Raw genomic sequence first — 19,614 nt, forward strand, 5'->3', positions numbered from 1 at the left:
CCATATTTATTTCTGTAGTACCTTAGAGTCTGTGTTTTCTTACATATTATCTTTTAGGTGTTTGCAGCCAGTGGGAATTTTTTGATAGCCATAGAGCATCTTTTAAAATCCACAGTAGGTAAGAATAAGAGACACAAACCTAGCCAATTTATTCCGGCTACTCTGAATTCCTGTTAAAAATTGGCAGTTACTATTCCAATTGTCTGTATAAATAGCTGATTGACATGTTCAGTTATTGGCATATCGGAGTCATTGTCCTTTTTTTTTTTTTTTTTTAAGTTTATTTTATTTATTTTGAGAGGGGGAAGGGGCAGGGAGAGAGAGAGAGAATCCCAAGCAGGCTCTGTGCTGTCAGTGTGGAGTCTGGCACAGGACTCGATCTCATAAGCCATGAGATCGTCAATGACCTGAGCCGAAATCAAGAGTTGGACGCTTAACTGGCTGAGCCACCGAGGCCCGACCCCCCCCCCCCCCACTGCCTTCTTTATAGCTCCAGAAACAAGAGCTTCTGTTAGAATAAAATCCACCCCCTCACCTGTTTGTTATTAGGAATATATAGACTATATACTAGGATGCTAATGTTCCATGTATTGTATAAAATGAATAGGCTCTGGGTTGCATTGGGGTTGATTATAGGCCTAGGCCTTTCTGGTTCTCAGTTGATCTTGTTAATGTGTTGGGTTTGGAGGGAAATGCTCTTTGGGAATGTCTGAGTCCATTAAAATAGAGTGTTTGGATTAAATTCCCTTCTCTTCATTATATATCACTCTGGTAGTTTTGCAGTTATCACAACTTAGTCACTTTTAAAACATGTGTTTACTTGTTTTGCATTTTCCTCAGAGATTACAAGCCCCCTAATAGACCTTGTGTGTTTCTCTTACTGCTGTGTCTCCATTGCTCTGCACAGTGTCTGGCTCACCTTGGTTCTCAATAAATATTTAGTCAGTGAGTAAATGGAACTGTGTAGCTATTGGCTTTTATACCAAGAGTTCTAGTGAATAAGGGTATAAATATAAGTAAGACATTGTGTTGTCTCTGCCCTTAAGATGTTTACATTGGAAATAAAATAAGGAAAGAGTTGTGATATAGTATGTTAGAGGCATTAAGAAGCCCATAAACTATTTTTAATTGGATGAGGTAGCAGTGCTTTAGAGAGTAGAGAGAGACAGTTTTGCTGGATGCATTGTGCTATTTACAGATGAACATAGACTTAAGTTATTTTTAGGGGCGCCTGGGTGGCTCCATCGGTTAAGCATCTGACTTCGGCTCAGGTCGTGATCTTGCAGCTCGTGATTTTGAGCCCTACGTCGGGCTCTGTGCTGACAGTTCAGAGCCTGGAGCCTGCTTCGGATTCCGTGTCTCCCTCTCTTTCTGCCCCTCCCCTTTTTGTACTCTGTCTCTCTCTCTCTCTCAAATATAAATAAATATTAAAAAAATGTTTAACTGGCTGAGCCATCCGGTTGCCCTGAACATAGACTTTAAAAAGGCACTCCTCTTTTTAAGTTAAATTCAATTCAATTAAATTTTTGGTTTTTGTTGGGGTGTAATTGACATGAAACATTGTATTATTTCTAGGTGTACAGCACAATGATTCAGTATTTGTATATATTGTGAGTCGATCACCAAAATAAGTTGAGTTCGTATCCATCAGTGCACAGTTACAAAATTTTTTTTTCTTGTCATGAGAAGCATCTCCTCTTTTAGCACCTTTCACATATACAATAAGTATTTTTAACTACAGCCCCCACGCTACGTCCCATGACTTATTTGTAACCGGAAGTTTGTACCTTTTGGCTTCCTTCACCTATTTCGCCCACCCCCTACTCCCTCCTCTGGCAACTCCCTGTCTGTCTTCTTGGCAGTTTTGTTGAAGATTCCACATAGAAGTGAGATCCTATGGTATATGTGTTCCTGTGTCTGACCTGTTTCACTTAGCATATAATACCTCAACTTGAGTTCCAACCACATTGTCACAAATGGCAAGATATCCTTCTTTTTAACGGCTGTGTAAAATTCCAGAGAGTGTGTGTGCATGCACACATGTGTGTGGACACCACGTTCTCTTTATCGTTCATCCATCGATGTACATTTGACTTGCTTCCAAATCTCGGCTACTGTAAATATTGTTACAGTGAATGTAGGGGCGTGAGAACCTTATGAGTTAGCATTTTCATTTTCTTCAGGTAAAGTGGAGTTGCTAGACCCTATTTTTAATTCTTCAAGAGACCTCCATACTGCTTTCTAGAAGTAAGTGGCTGTGCCAATTTACATTTCCACCAGCAGCGCACAAGGCTTCCCTCGTCTCCACATCCTCGTCAGCTGTCCCTGTGATAGCCATTTTCACGGGTGTGAGGTGACATCTCATCGTGGCTTTGATTAGCATTTCCTGGATGACGAGCGATGTTGAGCACCTTTACATGTACCTGTTGGTCAGTCTGTATGTTTCTTTGGAAAAATGTCTATTCAGATCCTCTTCCGAATTTTTAATCAGATTTTTTTTTTTTTATATGAGTTCTTACATAGTTTTGCATATAAATGCACCATCCCTCTTTAACACTCCTAGAGCTATCTTGAAAGAAGGGCCTATGCTGGAATTGAAATGTTAAACAAATAATGGAGCGATAAAATACAATAATGAGGACACCTGACCAGGCATGGTTTTAGGAGCCTTGTATTTATCATAGGAACTTAATCTTCACAACATTCAGAAAAGACAGGATTGTTATTATCTGCCTTTTACAATTAAAGGAAGGCATAAGAGGGTAAGTGTCCAGCTCAGCTAGAGGTCAGGACTTGAAGTCCTACTCTTCACCCCTGTACTCACTCACTTGCCTCACCCATCGTGTTCCAGCGCTGGGATCCAGTGCATTTCCACAGGCTTGTCTTCTTTGTGAAGTGAACTGTGGGTGGGATGGACTGAACATTGTCTAGTCCCACCTCAGTCTCATAATTGTACATCTTGTACATCTTGGGAAGAGTATCAGATGCAGAGCAGGGTTGAACAGCTCATCTGGGATCTTCTGGGATGATGAAAAGACATTTGCTAAAATAGCCTTCACTTTCTTGCTTGGCTTTGGGGCTTAACGCCTTTGCTGTTTGTTTCTTGATTAGAGGACCAGCCAGCTTGTAAGTCCTGTGATCCTACCTCTGGAATGTTTTTGTAGTTGTTTCTGCCATAGATCTCCCTCTCAGGAACATTTTGCTTGATAGCAAACCCCCTCGACACCAGTATGTCTCATTAGCCTGGGCTATTCAATGCATTTCTCTGACATGGGACATACAAGTCAGTGTCGACCATAGTTAATGGACATTTTTGGTGGCATTGCCTGACAGATGTTTACATCTGTAAGTCATGGACTGAACTTAATAAAAGGAATTCAATAAATAAAACAAGTGGTGGAAAAGTACCTCTTAGGATCCATGTATTTCGTGGCACTGGATCGTAAAGCATTCATTGAACTGGGAGGAACCGAAGAGGTTCATTCGAGGTCATGGAAACCGCATGTGCAAAGACCCATCCAGTGGCCTGGCATATGCGGGGAACTCATGATAGCTGGACATTCCTAGAGTTTTGGACATCACAGGATGCAAAAGAGGTAGCCGTGTGTATTTCTTACTAATAATACTGAGTTAACATACAAAAAGAGGTCTTTATAAATGTTTTTCCAAAGAGTTGAGATCTTTTTGTTCTGGGAATCGTGTGATATCTTTCCCTTCTCCTTGATTAACTTAACTGCCTTTTTCCCCCCTTATGAAAATGAGTACCACATGTCATTCTTTACCAATGAGTTGGTAGTTATTCAAGTATACTGTTTTGAGCGAAATGTGTTTTTTTTAAGAGAGAGAGCGAGAGGCAGAATGTGAGCAGGGGAAGGGGGGGAGAGAGAGAGAGAGAGAGAGAGACAGAAACACAGAATCTGAAGCAGTCTCTGGACTCCAAGCTGTCAGCACAGAGCCTGACCCAGGGCTCGAACCCATGAGCCGTGAGATCATGACCTGAAGTCGGATGCTTTAACTGACTGAGCCACCCAGGCGCCCCTGAGCTAAATGTTACCCGCCGGTCATAACTGAATGTGCTATTCATATCTGAAAATGTTTCAGTCAGAAAAAATAAGTGCCTGTTGGGTTTTCAGGTGAACATTTAGACGGAAGGCCAATCTTGGTGTCTCATTGTGATTTTGATTATGTAAAACAGCCTGTATTGGTTTTAAAGGTCTTCCTCTTCTCTCCTGCACACCTGCTAGCTAGGTGATGTGATGGTTGACATTGCAAGCAACATCATGTTGGCTGACGAGCGTGTTCTGTGGCTGGCACAGAGGGAAGCTAAGGCCTGCAGTCGAATTGTTCAGTGTCTACAGCGCATTGCTACGTACCGATTAGCAAACGGAGCTCACGTTTATTCAACAGTAAGTGTAACGCTGTCCTAGAATTCTAAGAAAAGAAATTCGTTGAAAGCAACTTGAACTTACAAAAGATAGTTTTTTTTTTTTTTTCCTTATGATGTGGGTATTTTCTGTTCCTGCTGATTATTACAGAATTTCCAGTTCTCTAACATTTTAAAAGCTCATTTCACTTTTGAGTAATCTGTTTTCTTGGTAATTAGAAAATACTTTCTTAATTTGCAGTTTGAATGGTTATCGCCATTTAATTTGAAAGACAAATAAGCACACTGTAGGATTACTGTAACTGTCACATGTACCTCCCAGCTGATACTCTGTTCTGGGCCCTGAAGGATGTTCTGAGAAAGTGATTGTTTGCCCAGATTCCAATTTCAAAAGAGAACTGGGGAGCGCCTGGGTGGCTCAGTCGGTTAAACGTCTCACTTCAGTTCAGGTCGTGATCTCACTGTTTGTGAGTTCAAGCCCCACGTCGGGCTCTGGGCTGACAGCTCAGAGCCTGGAATCTGCTTTGGATTCTGTCTCTCTCTCTCTCTGTGCCCCTCCCCTGCTCACACTCTGTCTGTCTGTCTGTGTCTCTCTCTCTCTCTCAAAAAATAAATAAACACTACTAAAAAAAAAAATCGAAACAGAAAAAGAGAGAGAACAAGGAGGCCCTCTAACCTTTGTGCACTGTTGACATTTCCAGTAAGTCTCACTCTTGGAATAATGAGTATTTATATTTAATAATCCCTCATCATATTAAATTTTATTTGTGCTAAATTGAGCAGCTCTAAATTTCTTGGTGTACTGCTGACTTTTTCTACAAATGTGGTAAATATGATAAATACTCTTGTCATTCCCTTACTACTCATACTCTGATCTCTGGTCCACGGTTCTCATTTCCTAATTATTTTAAGTCGGTTCATAGAATACTCTCTACTTCCTCCTAGGATTTTATACAATTCAGGGTTACTGTTTTTCCAGAGGTTGATGGGATCTTTTTGATGATACTGTGTTTTATTGTTCCTTTTGTTCAATTAAATTTAGGATTACTTTCTTGAATAATAAATAAAATGGTGGGCCTACCATGGCTACTGACCTGACAACATACTTCAGGGTAATTTCTCTCTCAGACACATGGCCTTACTGGAAACTGGCTTGCCATATTTAAAAAAAAAAAATTTTTTTTTTTTAATATTTATTTATTTTTGAGAGAGACAGAGACAGAATGCAAGTGGGTTAGGGGAAGAAAGAGAGGAAGACACAGAATCCCAAGCAGGCTCCAGGCTCCAAGCTGTCAGCACAGAGCTTGACGTGGAGCTCTAACTCACAGGCCGTGAGATCATGACCTGAGCTGAAGTCAGATGCTCAACCGACTGAGCCACCCAGGTGCCCCACACCATTTTCAATGACCACATATGGTCTTCCCTGGTCATTTAGATCTATTTTAAATTCCTTGCCTGAGCCTTACTAAGCTCAAAGAACTTCTTCCTTTCTCTAAACTTCATTGGTTCTTTGGAGAACTCAAGGATATAATAAAGGTGCATAGTGCATTTGCCCTCCTTTTATTTTATTTTTTAGTTTTACATTAATGCTTTTTATTTATTTTTGAGAGAGAGATACAGAGCACAAATTGGGGAAGGGCAGAGAGAGAGAGGGAGACACAGAATTCGAAGCAGGCTCCAGGCTCTGAGCTGTCAGCGTAGAGCTGACCTGGGGCTTGAGCTCATGAACCGTGAGATCATGACCTGAGCTGAAGTTGGACGCTCAACCACCTGAGCACCCCCCCCAGGCGGCCTGTCCTCCATTTCAAAGGGTAGGAAAGGTTCCCGGAAATGATGCATCTACTTATCAAATGATACAGCTTACAGGGCACCTCAAAATGGCTGTTTTCTTCCTTTCAACTGAGGTTTCACATATTTGTCTTAATTATTTGTGTCTTTGGTCAATAAAAAAATGGAACGTACTTTGTTAACAAATACAGTTGGGGGCACCTGGGTGGCTCAGTCGATTAAACATCCAACTTTTGATCTAAGCTCAGGTCATGATGTCACAGTTTGTGGGTTCAAGCCCCACGTTGGGCTCTACGCTGACATTGCCGAGCCTGCTTGGGATTTTGTGCCTCACTCTGCCCCTCCCCTGCTCTCTCTCTCAAAAATAAATAAGCTTGGGGCGCCTGGGTGGCGCAGTCGGTTAAGCGTCCGACTTCAGCCAGGTCACGATCTCGCGGTCTGTGAGTTCGAGCCCCGCGTCAGGCTCTGGGCTGATGGCTCGGAGCCTGGAGCCTGTTTCCGATTCTGTGTCTCCCTCTCTCTCTGCCCCTCCCCCGTTCATGCTCTCTCTCTGTCCCAAAAATAAATAAAAAACATTGAAAAAAAAAAATTTAAAAAAATAAATAAATAAATAAATAAGCTTAAAAAAATGTAATCGAATTTAGTAAGAGTTTTCACAATGTGACATCTGGGTTGCAAAAGCTAATGCAAAAATTTGTTAGTCTTGAATATTTGAGGGAGCACCAATTCTTTTCTTCCATACATATGGTGCTTGGCAAATTCTACTTTGCCTTTTATATTTTTTAATTTGTATCTTATCTTCCTGATAGATTTTACACACCTTGCACATAAGTTTTACACTTAAAAAAAATTGCAAAAGAGGACTTTGTCCATACATGGGACTTAAAATGGGACCTTGCCTTTTTTTTTTAAGTTTCTTTTTAAGTAATCTCTGCACTCAACTTGGGGTTCAGACTCATGATCTCAAGATCAAGAGTCACATGCTCTACCGACAGAGCCAGCCAGGCGCCTTAGAACAAGGCAGCTTTTGAAAGTGTATTTCCCAAACCCCAGCACTCCTCTTGTGTTACTAAGCGAGTCCACTGATTTCTCTAGCTGATTTTTTTATAAGACACACTTTTCTTTAAAGTTTACTTATTTATTATTTTATTTTATTTTTTAAGCATTTTTTTTAATGTTTATTTTTGAGAGAGACAGAGTGTGAGCAGGGGCGGGACAGAGAGAGAGGGAGACGCAGAATCTGAAGCAGGTTCCAGGCTCCGAGCTGTCAGCACAGAGCCTGACATGGGGCTCGAGCCCACAAATCGCAAGATCATGACCTGAGCTGAAGTCAGACACTTAACCAACTGAGCCACCCAGGTGTCCCTATTTTATTTATTATTTTAATTCTTTTTTTTTTAAAGTTTATTTATTTTGAAACAGTGAGCACGAGCAGGGGAGGGGCAGAGAAAGAGGAAGAGAGAGAATCCCAAGCAGGCTTCCACACTGTGAGTGCAGAGCCCGATGTGGGGCTCCATCCCACGAAGCATGTTCCTCAGTTGGTATTTTTCTAGATTAGGATATCCTTTTGTTTCCAGCATCTTTTTTTATGTGCCAGTTACCTACACAGTGTCTTTGTTATGTAAGAACTTGAGCTTTTTGCCTCTAGCTTATGTACAGTGTTTTTTGTTTGAAGACTCTTTGAAAGTGCTTTTCCCTCATGCTGTAAATCTTTCATAACTCCTCTTTGACTTTTGAAGTATTCACCCAATATTGCTCTGGAAGCTTATGTCATCAAGGCTGCTGGCTTCACTGGGATGACGTGTACCGTGTTCCAGAAGGTAGCAGCCTCTGACCGGACAGGCCTCTCTGAGTATGGGAGGCGGGATCCAGATGGAAACCTGGATAAGCAACTGAGCTTTAAGTGCAATGTTTCAAATACGTTTTCAAGTCTGGCCCTAAAGGTATGTTACATTTTATAAGCATTTAAGACTCTTTATTGTTAGGTTAGAATGCTCAAAATGGTTTGCTTTGAAGAATCACCTAATTAGAAGTTATTTTGGGGATGGGGTAGGTATTGGTATTGTTTTTTGCTGTTGTTTTGAAAGAAATTCAGACCAGGAAGGGACATGTAATGCCTCTCATGGGCCTAGACACTTCTGCCCTTTGGACCCTGTCTCTATACAAAAATATCAAAATTATATTTTATGACTGCACTGGTAAAAAGATGGATATATTAATACATATTAGAACATTTTCTTTGACCTGAAAGTTCATTTTTATACTCCTGATTTTAAAGACATGAGAACATTTCGTAGACCTCCTGAAAGTATTGTGTGTCCTTGGCTCTGTGCCTCTTGGACCTAATGGAAAAGCCAGCCTTGAGATTGGGCATTTAATCAGGCAAGCTGTATATCAAGAGTTTTGGCAAAGAAGTGCAAACATGTGATCTGTCTTCAGAAAATGTGTGTTTTATTGCAGCAAGCAAAATGAAAAGCATTTTTATTGAGTTTTAAAATTTGGGGTTTAGATGTGTTTCATTAAGACTACATTGAAGCAAATAGTGGAGGTCCAAGTCTAACACCCTAATGAAACCACATTTTTTTCATTTAGCTTTGCGTGGCCACGTGTAGCTGTGTTGTCTGTGGATTTTAATGACACAGGACTTTCTTTGTTTCTGGCTTGTCCCTGAATTATCTCACAAACAATATTCCATTCACTTTAATGGCTGCATAGTAATTGATCAAATAGGTGTTAGGTGTCCTGGTACATTGTGGGCATTCAGTAAATATTGAATGAATGAATGAATGAATGAATGAATGAATGAATATGGGCACTCAGTAAATATTGAATGAATGAATGAATATGGGCACTCAGTAAATATTGAATGAATGAATGAATATGGGCACTCAGTAAATAATGAATGAATGAGTGAATACAGGCACTCAGCAAATATTGAATGAATGAATGAATGAATATGGGTGCTCAGTAAATATTGAATGAATGAATATGGGCACTCAGCAAATATTGAATGAATGAATGAATATGGGCACTCAGCAAATATTGAATGAGTGAATGAATGAATATGGGCACTCAGTAAATATTGAATGAAAGAAAGAAAAGAAGAGAAAACAAAGAAAAGAAGAAAAAAGAAAGAATATTAATGTATTTTGTTACACCTTGCTATTGGTGACCTCCATAAGGAGAGCCAGCTTGCTGAATTTAGAAGCAGTCCAACTTCCCCCACTTCCCAGGACAATCTCAACCAGGCCAGAATGTCTAATGATAATATATTTACTTGATATAATATACTCAGAGGAAAATTCGCAAGATTTATTTGTTACTCTTGGTTCTGTGAGGGTACTCAATGCACCCAGCATTGCTTCTGCAGACCTGTTCCTTTCCTTGTTGTGTTTTTCGCTGGTAAAACATACCACAGAAGGCAGAGAAACAGCATCGCACACACACCCGAGAGAGAAAGGCATGTGCCTTTGAGGAGCACTTAAAATTGATGAACCCTTCTATCTTAGATGATCAGAGCTGGTAGAAAGGGATTACAAATGATGAAACCCTACATTTCATCAATTTCACAAGCTACCCCTCTGGGTAAGGAGAGCTTCTACCTGCCAAAGTCGAAAGCTTTAAATGAACACACTCAGATTTGTCAATTTCATACTATTCTATCCTTTTAAGATCATCTGTGGCCAGAAACCAAGGACACATTACACTATTATTCATGCTTCTTTGGTGGACATGATTAAACCGAGTGAAAAGGGAGTCTGTGCTTCGTGACACAAAATTAGTTAAAAATTGTAACGTCAACAGAGCAAAATGCTTTAGACTGTAACAGGAAACTACATTTGTAACTTTACACTAGGGCGGTTTTTACTCTTTATGCATGTCTTTTTCCTTTTTTTTTAAAGCCTTGCATATACTAACTAGATACCATGTATATACTTTTGAATGGGAGAATATGCTAACATACAAAGTTAAACCTATAACAAGGAAGTTTTCCGTTAGCAATAGGAGCTTCTTGAATTGCTTTTTATTTTATTTTATTTTTTTTTTAACGTTTTTTAATTTATTTTTGAGACCGAGAGAGACAGAGCATGAACGGGGGAGGGGCAGAGAGAGAGGGAGACACAGAATCTGAAACAGGCTCCAGGCTCTGAGCCGTCAGCCCAGAGCCCGACGCGAGGCTCGAACTCATGGACCCCGAGATCGTGACCCGAGCTGAAGTCGGACGCTTAACCAACTGAGCCACCCAGGCGCCCCGTTAAATTGCTTTTTATATATTTCTTCAATCGCTGTCCTTCTGTCTTTACTACCATCACAGCCTGGTTTGGACTTCTAGATTACCTAAACCGTTGTGGCTTCCTATTTAGTCTTTGGGTCAACAGGCTCTTCCTTAAAAATCCATCCTCCTTATATAGATTGTCTACCTAGGGCTGGCATTCAGCAAGCATGTAGCAATTCAACCATGACAGTAAAGTACTGAAATACTTCCTACCCTCTACCAGAGAGCTGTCGTGCCAGTTCCCTGAGCGGCTCCTCAGCCCTGCTGGGCCTTCTGGGAACAAACACCTCCTAGTCTGTCCACCCTTTAGGAACAAGTTCCAGGGCCGCAGAGCAGAGGGTCTCCAGGAGTCTTCCTGTTTGCAGAGGCTGTTCAAGTTGTCTGTGTCCGTGTCATTTCACCTGGTTAATGTTGTTACTAGCATTATCCCTGGATCTACCCAACATGGAAATTGATCTCAAGTATCCTCTGATAAATACTCTTCATGTCTCTCTGGAAGCTGGCTGCCAGGGAGCTTCATCCTCTGGCATTTATCTGCCCTCCTGCGCCATCTTTCTTCCTGCCTCCTTTCTTCTGTCCACTAACAACCAACCCCCCATGGTTCCTCTCCCAGCCTATTAGGTCAGTCTCATGCTAATTCTTCTGCTAGGATTCCTGGCTCCTCCCCTTCCCCTTCTCAGCAATTTGGTTGTGCATGCAGAAATACTGCCTTCAAGAAATCTTCCCTAATACCGTCCTGTCTATCCTCTCCCACCCTTATCTCCTTTATTTCTCCGTACTTTGTCACATTCTGTGCATCTCTTTGTCATTGCATGTTACACACAGGGGCCAAATGGTTTTCTCACCTCCTACACGGGAGGCTGAAGCTTGCTTGAGGGCAGAGTGCTTGAGTCACCAGTGAGCACCAATGCGGGCCAGCCAGGTGGAGACTGAATTAGCTGTCCTTGGACTCTTACAGCACCACATCTGTTCTTTTTTCTTAACCAAATGCTTCCTTCTCCTGTCGGTGCCATAACAGATTATATTAGCTCTCCCAACAGTATCTGTTTTTCGATAATCTGCTAAGAGCTTTTAGAAATTGCTGGTGTTTTGAATTCAGTTGTAATGTAGTCTGGAAGAATTGGTTCTGTAAACTTTCCTCGACTGGAATTTAGAAATCAGTTTTTCTTGCGCATCCCATGTTTCCCTTGTCCGAGACCCCAACTGAAGTTCTCTAACTTTCCACACCAGTGGTGTAGGTCTTCGGGCCCCCTGCCCTCCTTTCTGCCCCCTTTCCCACCCCACCCTCTTTCTCACTTCTGCCTGGTGAAAGCCTTGCTACTCTGTTTCTAAGACTCCATGCAAATTGTACCTTCCTTCTCTTCCTGAGAATTCATCACCGCCTGTTTGTTCCATAGTGCTTCGTCTGTTCTCCAGAATAATTCAAAGCTGATACTATGGTGAGCTGAGTTAGACTGAGAAGCCACGGGATATGGTGACAAAGAATTTGGTCTCTGCAGCCAGACGTTGTCTTTCTGCTCCCTAACTTAACAGCTGTGCAAACTTGAGCAAGCACCTTCACCTCTCTGAATGTCAGTTCCTCATTTGTTACATAGGCGTCAGGAAACAGTAGCTAAATCAAAGGGTTACTTGGAGGATTAAAGGAGGCAAATATGTAGACATTTACAGTAGTGTCCAGCACAGAGTAAGCCCTTAATAAATGTTAGTTCTTATTATTGTTTTATTGTTGTTATCTCTCCCCTGTTCGATTATCAATATTTGAGTTAGTGTCCGTGGCTTATTCATTGTTTATCTCCAGATCCTGCACAGTGCCCACTACAGAGTAACAAAATATCCAATAAATACTGTTGAATAAAATTTAACAGCCAAAGCTTAATTAGCAAGGAAAGTCAGTTAATAAAAACTTCATTCTGAAGTCAAACATAATTCCTGTTAATCTTTAGCAGTGAGATAATCAAAAAGTGGTATGCAGTTAATAACTAATTATTCACAAAAAAATTGGAGTGTATCATATCTATCTTTAAAATCAAGGGAGTAGATAGTTAAGACAGTATGAATCAATTAGTATTTTCTTGTTTTAAGGCAGGTGGTGCCTCTCTGACTTATTCAAATTTGTGTTAGAATTCCGCAGAATTGAACAAAGTTAGGATTTCAGAAAATTTTAACTTGCTAATTACACAGTGGCAGACGTTCAGGTTGTTTCATAAGGAAAGATGTTAAGATCCAATGGAAGTATTGGAGTTGACATCCTTTATGATACTTAACGTTCTTCTTGACTTAATATCTTGTAAATAGGGAAATATACATGAATTTTGCCAATACAATAGTAAGAGCTCTGTGATAACATTAATTTTATGTGTGTTCATATTTGGTCGATTTTTAGTATTAATACTAAAAGTGAATTGTAGAAGTCAAAATATGATGAGGTTCTAGATTATTGCTGGGAAGTCAGTTACTTGAAGACGTTTTCTGTTTCCCCAGACTCCAGATAACCATTCGCCACACTGCGGTAGTAAGAGTAATAAAAATACCACCCACAGTGATGTGGCCTCTTATGCTTGTCATGGTCATGATCCCATGTGGTCCTTACAACCGTTTGTTAGAAAGATCATTAGCTGCCTGTGACAGATGAGACCCAGAGAGTATAAACAAAATTGTGCAGTGTTAAGTGGCCACTAAGTGGTGAGGCTGGGACCCGTATCCTGGTTTCTTATTTCAGATCCTATGTTCTTTTCCCCAGGGTTGGCATATGATCTGCAGTAATAAAAATTAGACGCCAAAAACATATACGGTATTTCCCAAAGGGTTGTAAGAGAGGTTTTTCTAATTTATTAGCTCTAATTGCCCATGTGTGTATCTTTCTATTGCTGCAATCCATACATTTAAAAATGAACAGAGGGTTAAATGGAATGACAGCGGCAAAAGGTAAAAATCATGGTAAATGTAACAAATGAGTGTTTCTCAGTGATTGTTTTCATTAGATTTACAGCTTTGCCATAATAAGTGATCACTTCTTTTAAGGAAATTAAATATACAAATATTATATTCTTCCTATAAAAATCCAGACATTCTGATACAGCTTTTCGGGCACCCCTAACCGTCCCCTCTCCATCCCAGGTCACCTGTGATAATATTTAACAATATTCCTTATTGGACTTTAAAGGATATTTCAGAAGCTACAGTATGTACAGCCTTGAATATGTAGCTTTCATCTGTCAACGATCTGAGTTTTTATTATTTGTTGTTGTTTGGATGTAGCTTTCATCTGTCAACGATCTGAGTTTTTATTATTTGTTGTTGTTTGGATGGTTTTACAAGTTTAAACTTGGATAGAAAACATTTTCTCACTGCTAGAAATTATAGATGTTATTTCCTTTTTTTCAGCTCTTTCAGAAAATGTCAGTATGTCTTCTTTTTAAAATTAATTTGATATACCATAAGTAATGCTTACCCAGAGACCTGTGCTTTTTGAGTCATTTTGTGTTCACAACAAAACTATATTATTGAATTTTATAGTTCTCAAGTTTTAATAAATGTCCAGTATGTAACGCTTTATCAGGAATTTGACCTTTTAACTAATCGATCTGTTGATGTATTTCCCTTTTTTCTGCACACCTATTTAAGATAAAGTTACATACATAGTAGAAATTTACTAGATTAGCGAGTGAATTTATAAGAAACTTTGTTTCTCTATCAGGTTATATTTTTAAGTGAGAACAGTAGAAACCTTTTTGTGTATTTTTCTTAGGCAAAATATTTTTTTTTTAATGTTTGTTTATTTTTGAGAGAGAGAGAGAGGACAGAGCATGAGCAGGGGAGGAACAGAGAGAGGGAGACACAGAATCTGAAGCAGGCTCCAGGCTCTAAGCTGTCAGCACAGAGCCCGACGTGGGGCCTGAACTCATGAACTGTGAGATCATGACCTGAGCCTAAGTCGGCCGCTTAACTGACTGTGCCACCCGGGTGCCCCTCTTAGACAGAGTATTTCTACCAAATACCTTCTTGGCATCTTCCATTCAAAAGAAATATTCAAACTTCCAGTATTCAAACTTTTCAAAATACTTCATTCAACAGACATTTGTGTGTGTCCAGTGTGCTCCAAGATTGTTCTAAGCACAGCAGTTAAAAACTAATTTTAAAGTTAATCACTTGCTTAAATGGATCCTTTTTTAAAAATACAGTCATGCCACACAGACTTTTGTTAGTTTTACAAACGATGGGTTACTTTTACCGATACAAGTGCCAGGAACTATTATTAGTGTAGAGGGTCCAGAAACATAAGGGAGATTATCTGTACTCAAAAATCCTGCTACTCTGGTTAAAGGGGCAGACAGTGAGTTACACTGTGAAATGCTCATATTAGCAATGAGATGTGTGTGCAGAATCCCGCATGAGGCCACAAGAGGGAGCAGCTAACTGGAAAAGCAGTGTGATAGGGAGTCATGTAATTAATCATCCAAAAAAGCCCCCTTTTAAGGATGTCTTTCTCCTGGCTGTCAACCGCTCTTAACCCTGGGCCATCTTTGATCTTGCTAGAAATCAGATTTGCCCACTTCAAGAGTTGGCCAGACAAAAGAATGGTAGAGCATTTCAGCAAGGGGTCCTGGCACGTACAGCACACACAGTGGCATAAAACACATATGAAATCTTGAAGATCGAAAAATTCAAGGTGGAGATATAGGGGATTTTAGAAGGTGAATTTGAGATGTAGATTTTAGCCAAATTATATGATGTACTTACAATTGGGGGCAGCGATCCCTAAACGTTGGAGAGCCAAGGTGTTCTTTAAAATAACAAGGTCAGATGTATATATATATTTTAATTTTTAATGTTATTTATTTTTGAGAGAGAGAGTGTGAGCGGGGGAGAGACAGAGAGAGAGGGCTCAAACTCGTGAATCATGAGATCATGACCCGAGCCGAGGCCAACACGTAACCAACTGAGCCACCCAGGCGCCCCTGAGATGTATTTCTTTTTCTTTTCTTTTTAAAAAAATTTTTTTTAATGTTTATTTATTATTTTTGAGACAGAGAGAGATGGAGCATGAACGGGGGAGGGTCAGAGAGGGAGACACAGAATCTGAAATAGGCTCCAGGCTCTGAACTGTCAGCACAGAGCCCGACGCGGGGCTCGAACTCACGGACCGCGAGATCATGACCTGATCTGAAGTCGGACGCTTAACAGACTGAGCCACCCAGGCGCCCCCTGAGATATATTTCTTAAGAGGAAATTCTGTTGATAGCGTGGACATTGGATTGGAGAGAGATTGATGCCAAGAGAAAAACTTTGTGATAAATTCCTAAAATAGGGATTTTTTTCAGATGGTTAATTATTTGCCTGCCTGGCATATGAATTTATTTTTTATTGAATGCCGAGAAATTTATAATTTAAAAATCCTGTAAAACACTCCACGATCAGCCAGCATTACTAGCTCTTCTATTTGTTACTGTGTTTTTTCCAACAGGATGTGTTTCTTAGTCTCAGGGATGCTTCTGCTAAAATGAGAGTTTGTTTGAATCTATTTCTATTAAGTCTGTAGAATTTCTTTTTTTGTTGTTGTTTGACAGTTCGAATCCGTCATAAATCACCTTTAGAGTTCCGTAAGTCCAAATTAATTAAACTCAGATTTGTGATATGCTGCATTGGTGCTTATTTCTGTAATTGATCATTATAAAATTGATGCAAAGAGTGATCACTGAGGTCCCTGATCTGTTTAATGCATCGATTTCAGCAGTATGTGTTATCATGGGAAAATTCACTTTGTAGTTGGAAATAATTCCTTATTTACTACTTCAACTCTTTGAACTATAGTTCCCATTTCTCTGTCTTTTCCGCTTCTTTTCCTCTGTGCTTTTGTGTGGTGTTCAGATACTTCACTTAACCGATAAGTTATTTTAACTATTAAATTTCATATGTATACATTTTAAGAAACGGTTCAGTGTATAAATAGGAAACATTCGTAGCTGTCTAAAATATTCTTCCTGGTTTCTGCGTGCTAATGTGGCAACCTTTCTTTGCTTTTGTTTTTGTGTGTATTCAGAATACTATCGTGGAAGCTTCCATTCAGCTTCCTCCTTCCCTTTTCTCACCAAAGCAAAAAAGGGAAGTCAGACCAACTGATGACTCTCTCTACAAGCTTCAACTCCTCGCGTTCCGCAACGGAAAGCTTTTCCCAGCCACTGGGAATTCAACAAATTTGGCTGATGATGGAAAACGGCGTACGGTGGTTACCCCAGTGATCCTCACCAAAATAGGTTTGTTACGTAGGCATATGTTACCCTGGAGTTGCTGGACAATGTGACTTTAATGATACACTGTACCTGAAAGTGCTTAATTCTGTTCCTTCTCATTTTAATGAGTCACTAGTGAAAAAAGACACTGCAGAGTACCCATTAGAGTGTAAGCTGACATTTTATTGTTTATGAAGTTTGTTTCAGAAATATTGTTATTTCCCGTTTCCTCCAGATGGTGTGAATGTAGATACCCACCACATCCCTGTTAATGTGACGCTGCGTCGAATCGCGCACGGAGCAGATGCTGTGGCCGCCCAGTGGGATTTCGATTTGCTGAATGGACAAGGAGGCTGGAAGTCAGATGGGTGCCATATACTCTACTCGGATGAAAATATCACCACCATGCAGTGCAACTCCCTTAGTAACTATGCAGTTTTAATGGTACGGCAGTTGTTAACTTTATGCACATAAACACTAAATTTCCTCATTTTTTTCCCTATGCGTAGTTAAATGAAGATTTTTTAAAAAGAACTTTTAACATAAATTGTTACCTATAGTTAAGGGGTGATACTTGGTGTAATTCTCAGTTTAAAGGGAAATTAAGTTACTACGAAATGCAGTGTGTGGGATTGAATTTGGTTACAGGGATTTTCAGTAAACTTTATAAGTGAGACAGTTCAACTAAACTTTGACCTTCTGAAAATTTGGAGACATTTGGGTCTATAGAGTCTAACTCTTCACCAGGAAAGAGTGACTCATTTGCCCAGAGATACACAGTGGATAGTGAGGGATTTTCCTTTTTTGCCATCGTGCACCTTCTTCCACTATACATCATAATTTTTAGACTCTTCAATTTAGAGTAACAGTGGCAGTTTCTGTTTAGTTACTGTAACTGACGGTATTGACACAGTTAAGGCCTTTTCACTTTTAATGCTAATCAAGCTGCTGTTGTTTTCTGTTATTTACCACCGTTCCTACCTGTCAGTCTTTGGTAGCCAGTTTCTTTAGTCTCAGAGAAACTAAAATATATAGATGTATATCGATGTGTATATGAATGTGTAGGAACAGGTCTTATTATTAGTGACTTACCTAAGTGAGTCGGATTCCTGAGCTGATAATTGTGAAATTAGCCATGCTATTTATATTTTTTATATTACAGTATACAAATGGAGTAGTACACATGGATTTGGAGAACAGTAGAAGGAATTGCTTACGAATCTGAAAGGCATTTCCAAGAAGTCATACAGGACTAGCCTGGGAGTGAGGAAGCTTATGTTTATGTTCCTGCCCCCAGCTCTGAATCTGTTATCTAGACAATATTGTATCAAAGCTGAGTGATCTCGAAACGTGATATATCTTAAAAAAAATTTTTTTTAATGTTTATTTTTGAGACAGAGACAAAGCACGAGCAGGGGAGGGCAGAGAGAGAGGGAGACACAGAATCTGAAACAGGCTCCAGGCTCTGAGCTGTCAGCACAGAGCCCGACACGGGGCTTGAACTCATGAGCCGTGAGACCATGACCCTAGCTGAAGTCGGATGCTTAACCGACTGAGCCACCCAGGCACACCGAAACATAATATATCTTAATTTTTGTAAATTCTTCTTTTCTTAACAAATGTGCATTTACCACTAGAAGTGATCTTGAAGCAAGCTTGAAGTAGGATAAATTTTCCTGAACTCCTTTTTTGTTTTTTTCTTTGTACCTCTGCTAAGCATATACTTACCCAGCAGCTGGTCAGACACGTAGAGGAGTGACTATATTGTTCAGCAGGGCGTAAAGATGGTCTTTCAGTGACCTCCATTAATATGTGGGTTATTTAGCTTGGCTGACGGTGGATAGAGTCTACACTAGTCAGACTCAGCCATATTTGTTTAAGTCATTGATCCTTTTCTTGTGCATGGTTCTTGTTGATAAGTTTAGGCTTCTGACAAATAGAAGATGTTTGATGTCTGTAAGTCTGGTGTCTGTAAGTTCACATTTTATTATTTTGTAGTAACCTTTCACATTAAAGCATGAAGCATTAATTAACGTATGAAGCATTTTCTTTCACTTTGAAAGTGTTGTCATTCAGGTTTTGATTATAAAATAACATGAAACTAGAAAGTACTGGAGGAAAAATACTAGAGATACAGCATTGTCTGAACTTTATATAATAATCAGAAAAAGTTGGGTAAAGTAAATGAAACAAAACACACACAAAAGGCATTTTATAAGCTTCACTGTTAATGACATGATACTGCACGTGTGAAACTTTTATTTTTACTTAATACTAGTTTAAAGCATCTATTTTTAACTTCCTTAGTTGTTCTTCTAAACTATTTAAATTGGTATAATCCTTTTCTAGAAAGAATAAGCTATTTTATCTTTCATGCTTTTCATCTTTTAAAAAATGTAATACACAGTTCTTATTTAAAGCTAAAATACAGTATTGAGATATTTTTCTATTTTCACAGAATATCCCTTTCTTTTGCTTTTTAAAAATATAACTGTGCCATCTAGAGGCTGCAAAGTGAAATGTATCTGAAATTATTGACAAAATTATAATAAAGTTAGTATATGGGATTTTTAGAGTTGCTAATTAAACATAAAGGCAGAGCTAATTAAATTATACCTATTCTTAAGTAAATATATGTCTAAGATAAAAGTGGTGTCTTCAAAATAATGGAAGGCAGCATCTTTTTTCCTTACCTGACACTATTTTGAATAATAGATAAAATCCTATTTTTCTTGAAAACTGTCTTAAAATACATGGCTTTATAGAGAAAATCTAAATTCCTAATTCGGCATTAAAAATCTTTTTTCTGATCTGGTTTTAAATAACTTTGTATTTAAAAAAATGAGACAGAAAGAATATATTGGTTTGCAAATCTGGAATAGATACCGTAGTTTTGATTTAGTAGATGTCCTGTGGTAACCAATCGTGTCTATCCT

The 19,614-nt window shown here is 39.4% G+C and overlaps 1 protein-coding gene across 2 annotated transcripts in view; it reads left to right on the forward strand.

The window, feature by feature from the left end:
• Positions 1-19,614, forward strand: part of ADGRA3 (adhesion G protein-coupled receptor A3) — a 134,336-nt gene that overhangs the window by 91,366 nt on the left and 23,356 nt on the right. Inside the window, exons 11-14 of one of the 2 annotated variants that reach the window (XM_019453600.2) lie at positions 4,245-4,406; positions 7,912-8,115; positions 16,489-16,702; positions 16,914-17,122. In XM_019453600.2, the coding sequence (XP_019309145.2) occupies positions 4,245-4,406; positions 7,912-8,115; positions 16,489-16,702; positions 16,914-17,122 (789 nt within the window). The remainder of the gene's footprint in view (positions 1-4,244; positions 4,407-7,911; positions 8,116-16,488; positions 16,703-16,913; positions 17,123-19,614) is intronic. The other variant, XM_019453601.2, reaches the window with a different exon arrangement.

The sequence above is a fragment of the Panthera pardus genome, unplaced genomic scaffold (assembly GCF_024362965.1).
Source record: "Panthera pardus isolate Hobbes unplaced genomic scaffold, ASM2436296v1 HiC_scaffold_13, whole genome shotgun sequence".
Taxonomy (NCBI): domain Eukaryota; kingdom Metazoa; phylum Chordata; class Mammalia; order Carnivora; family Felidae; genus Panthera; species Panthera pardus.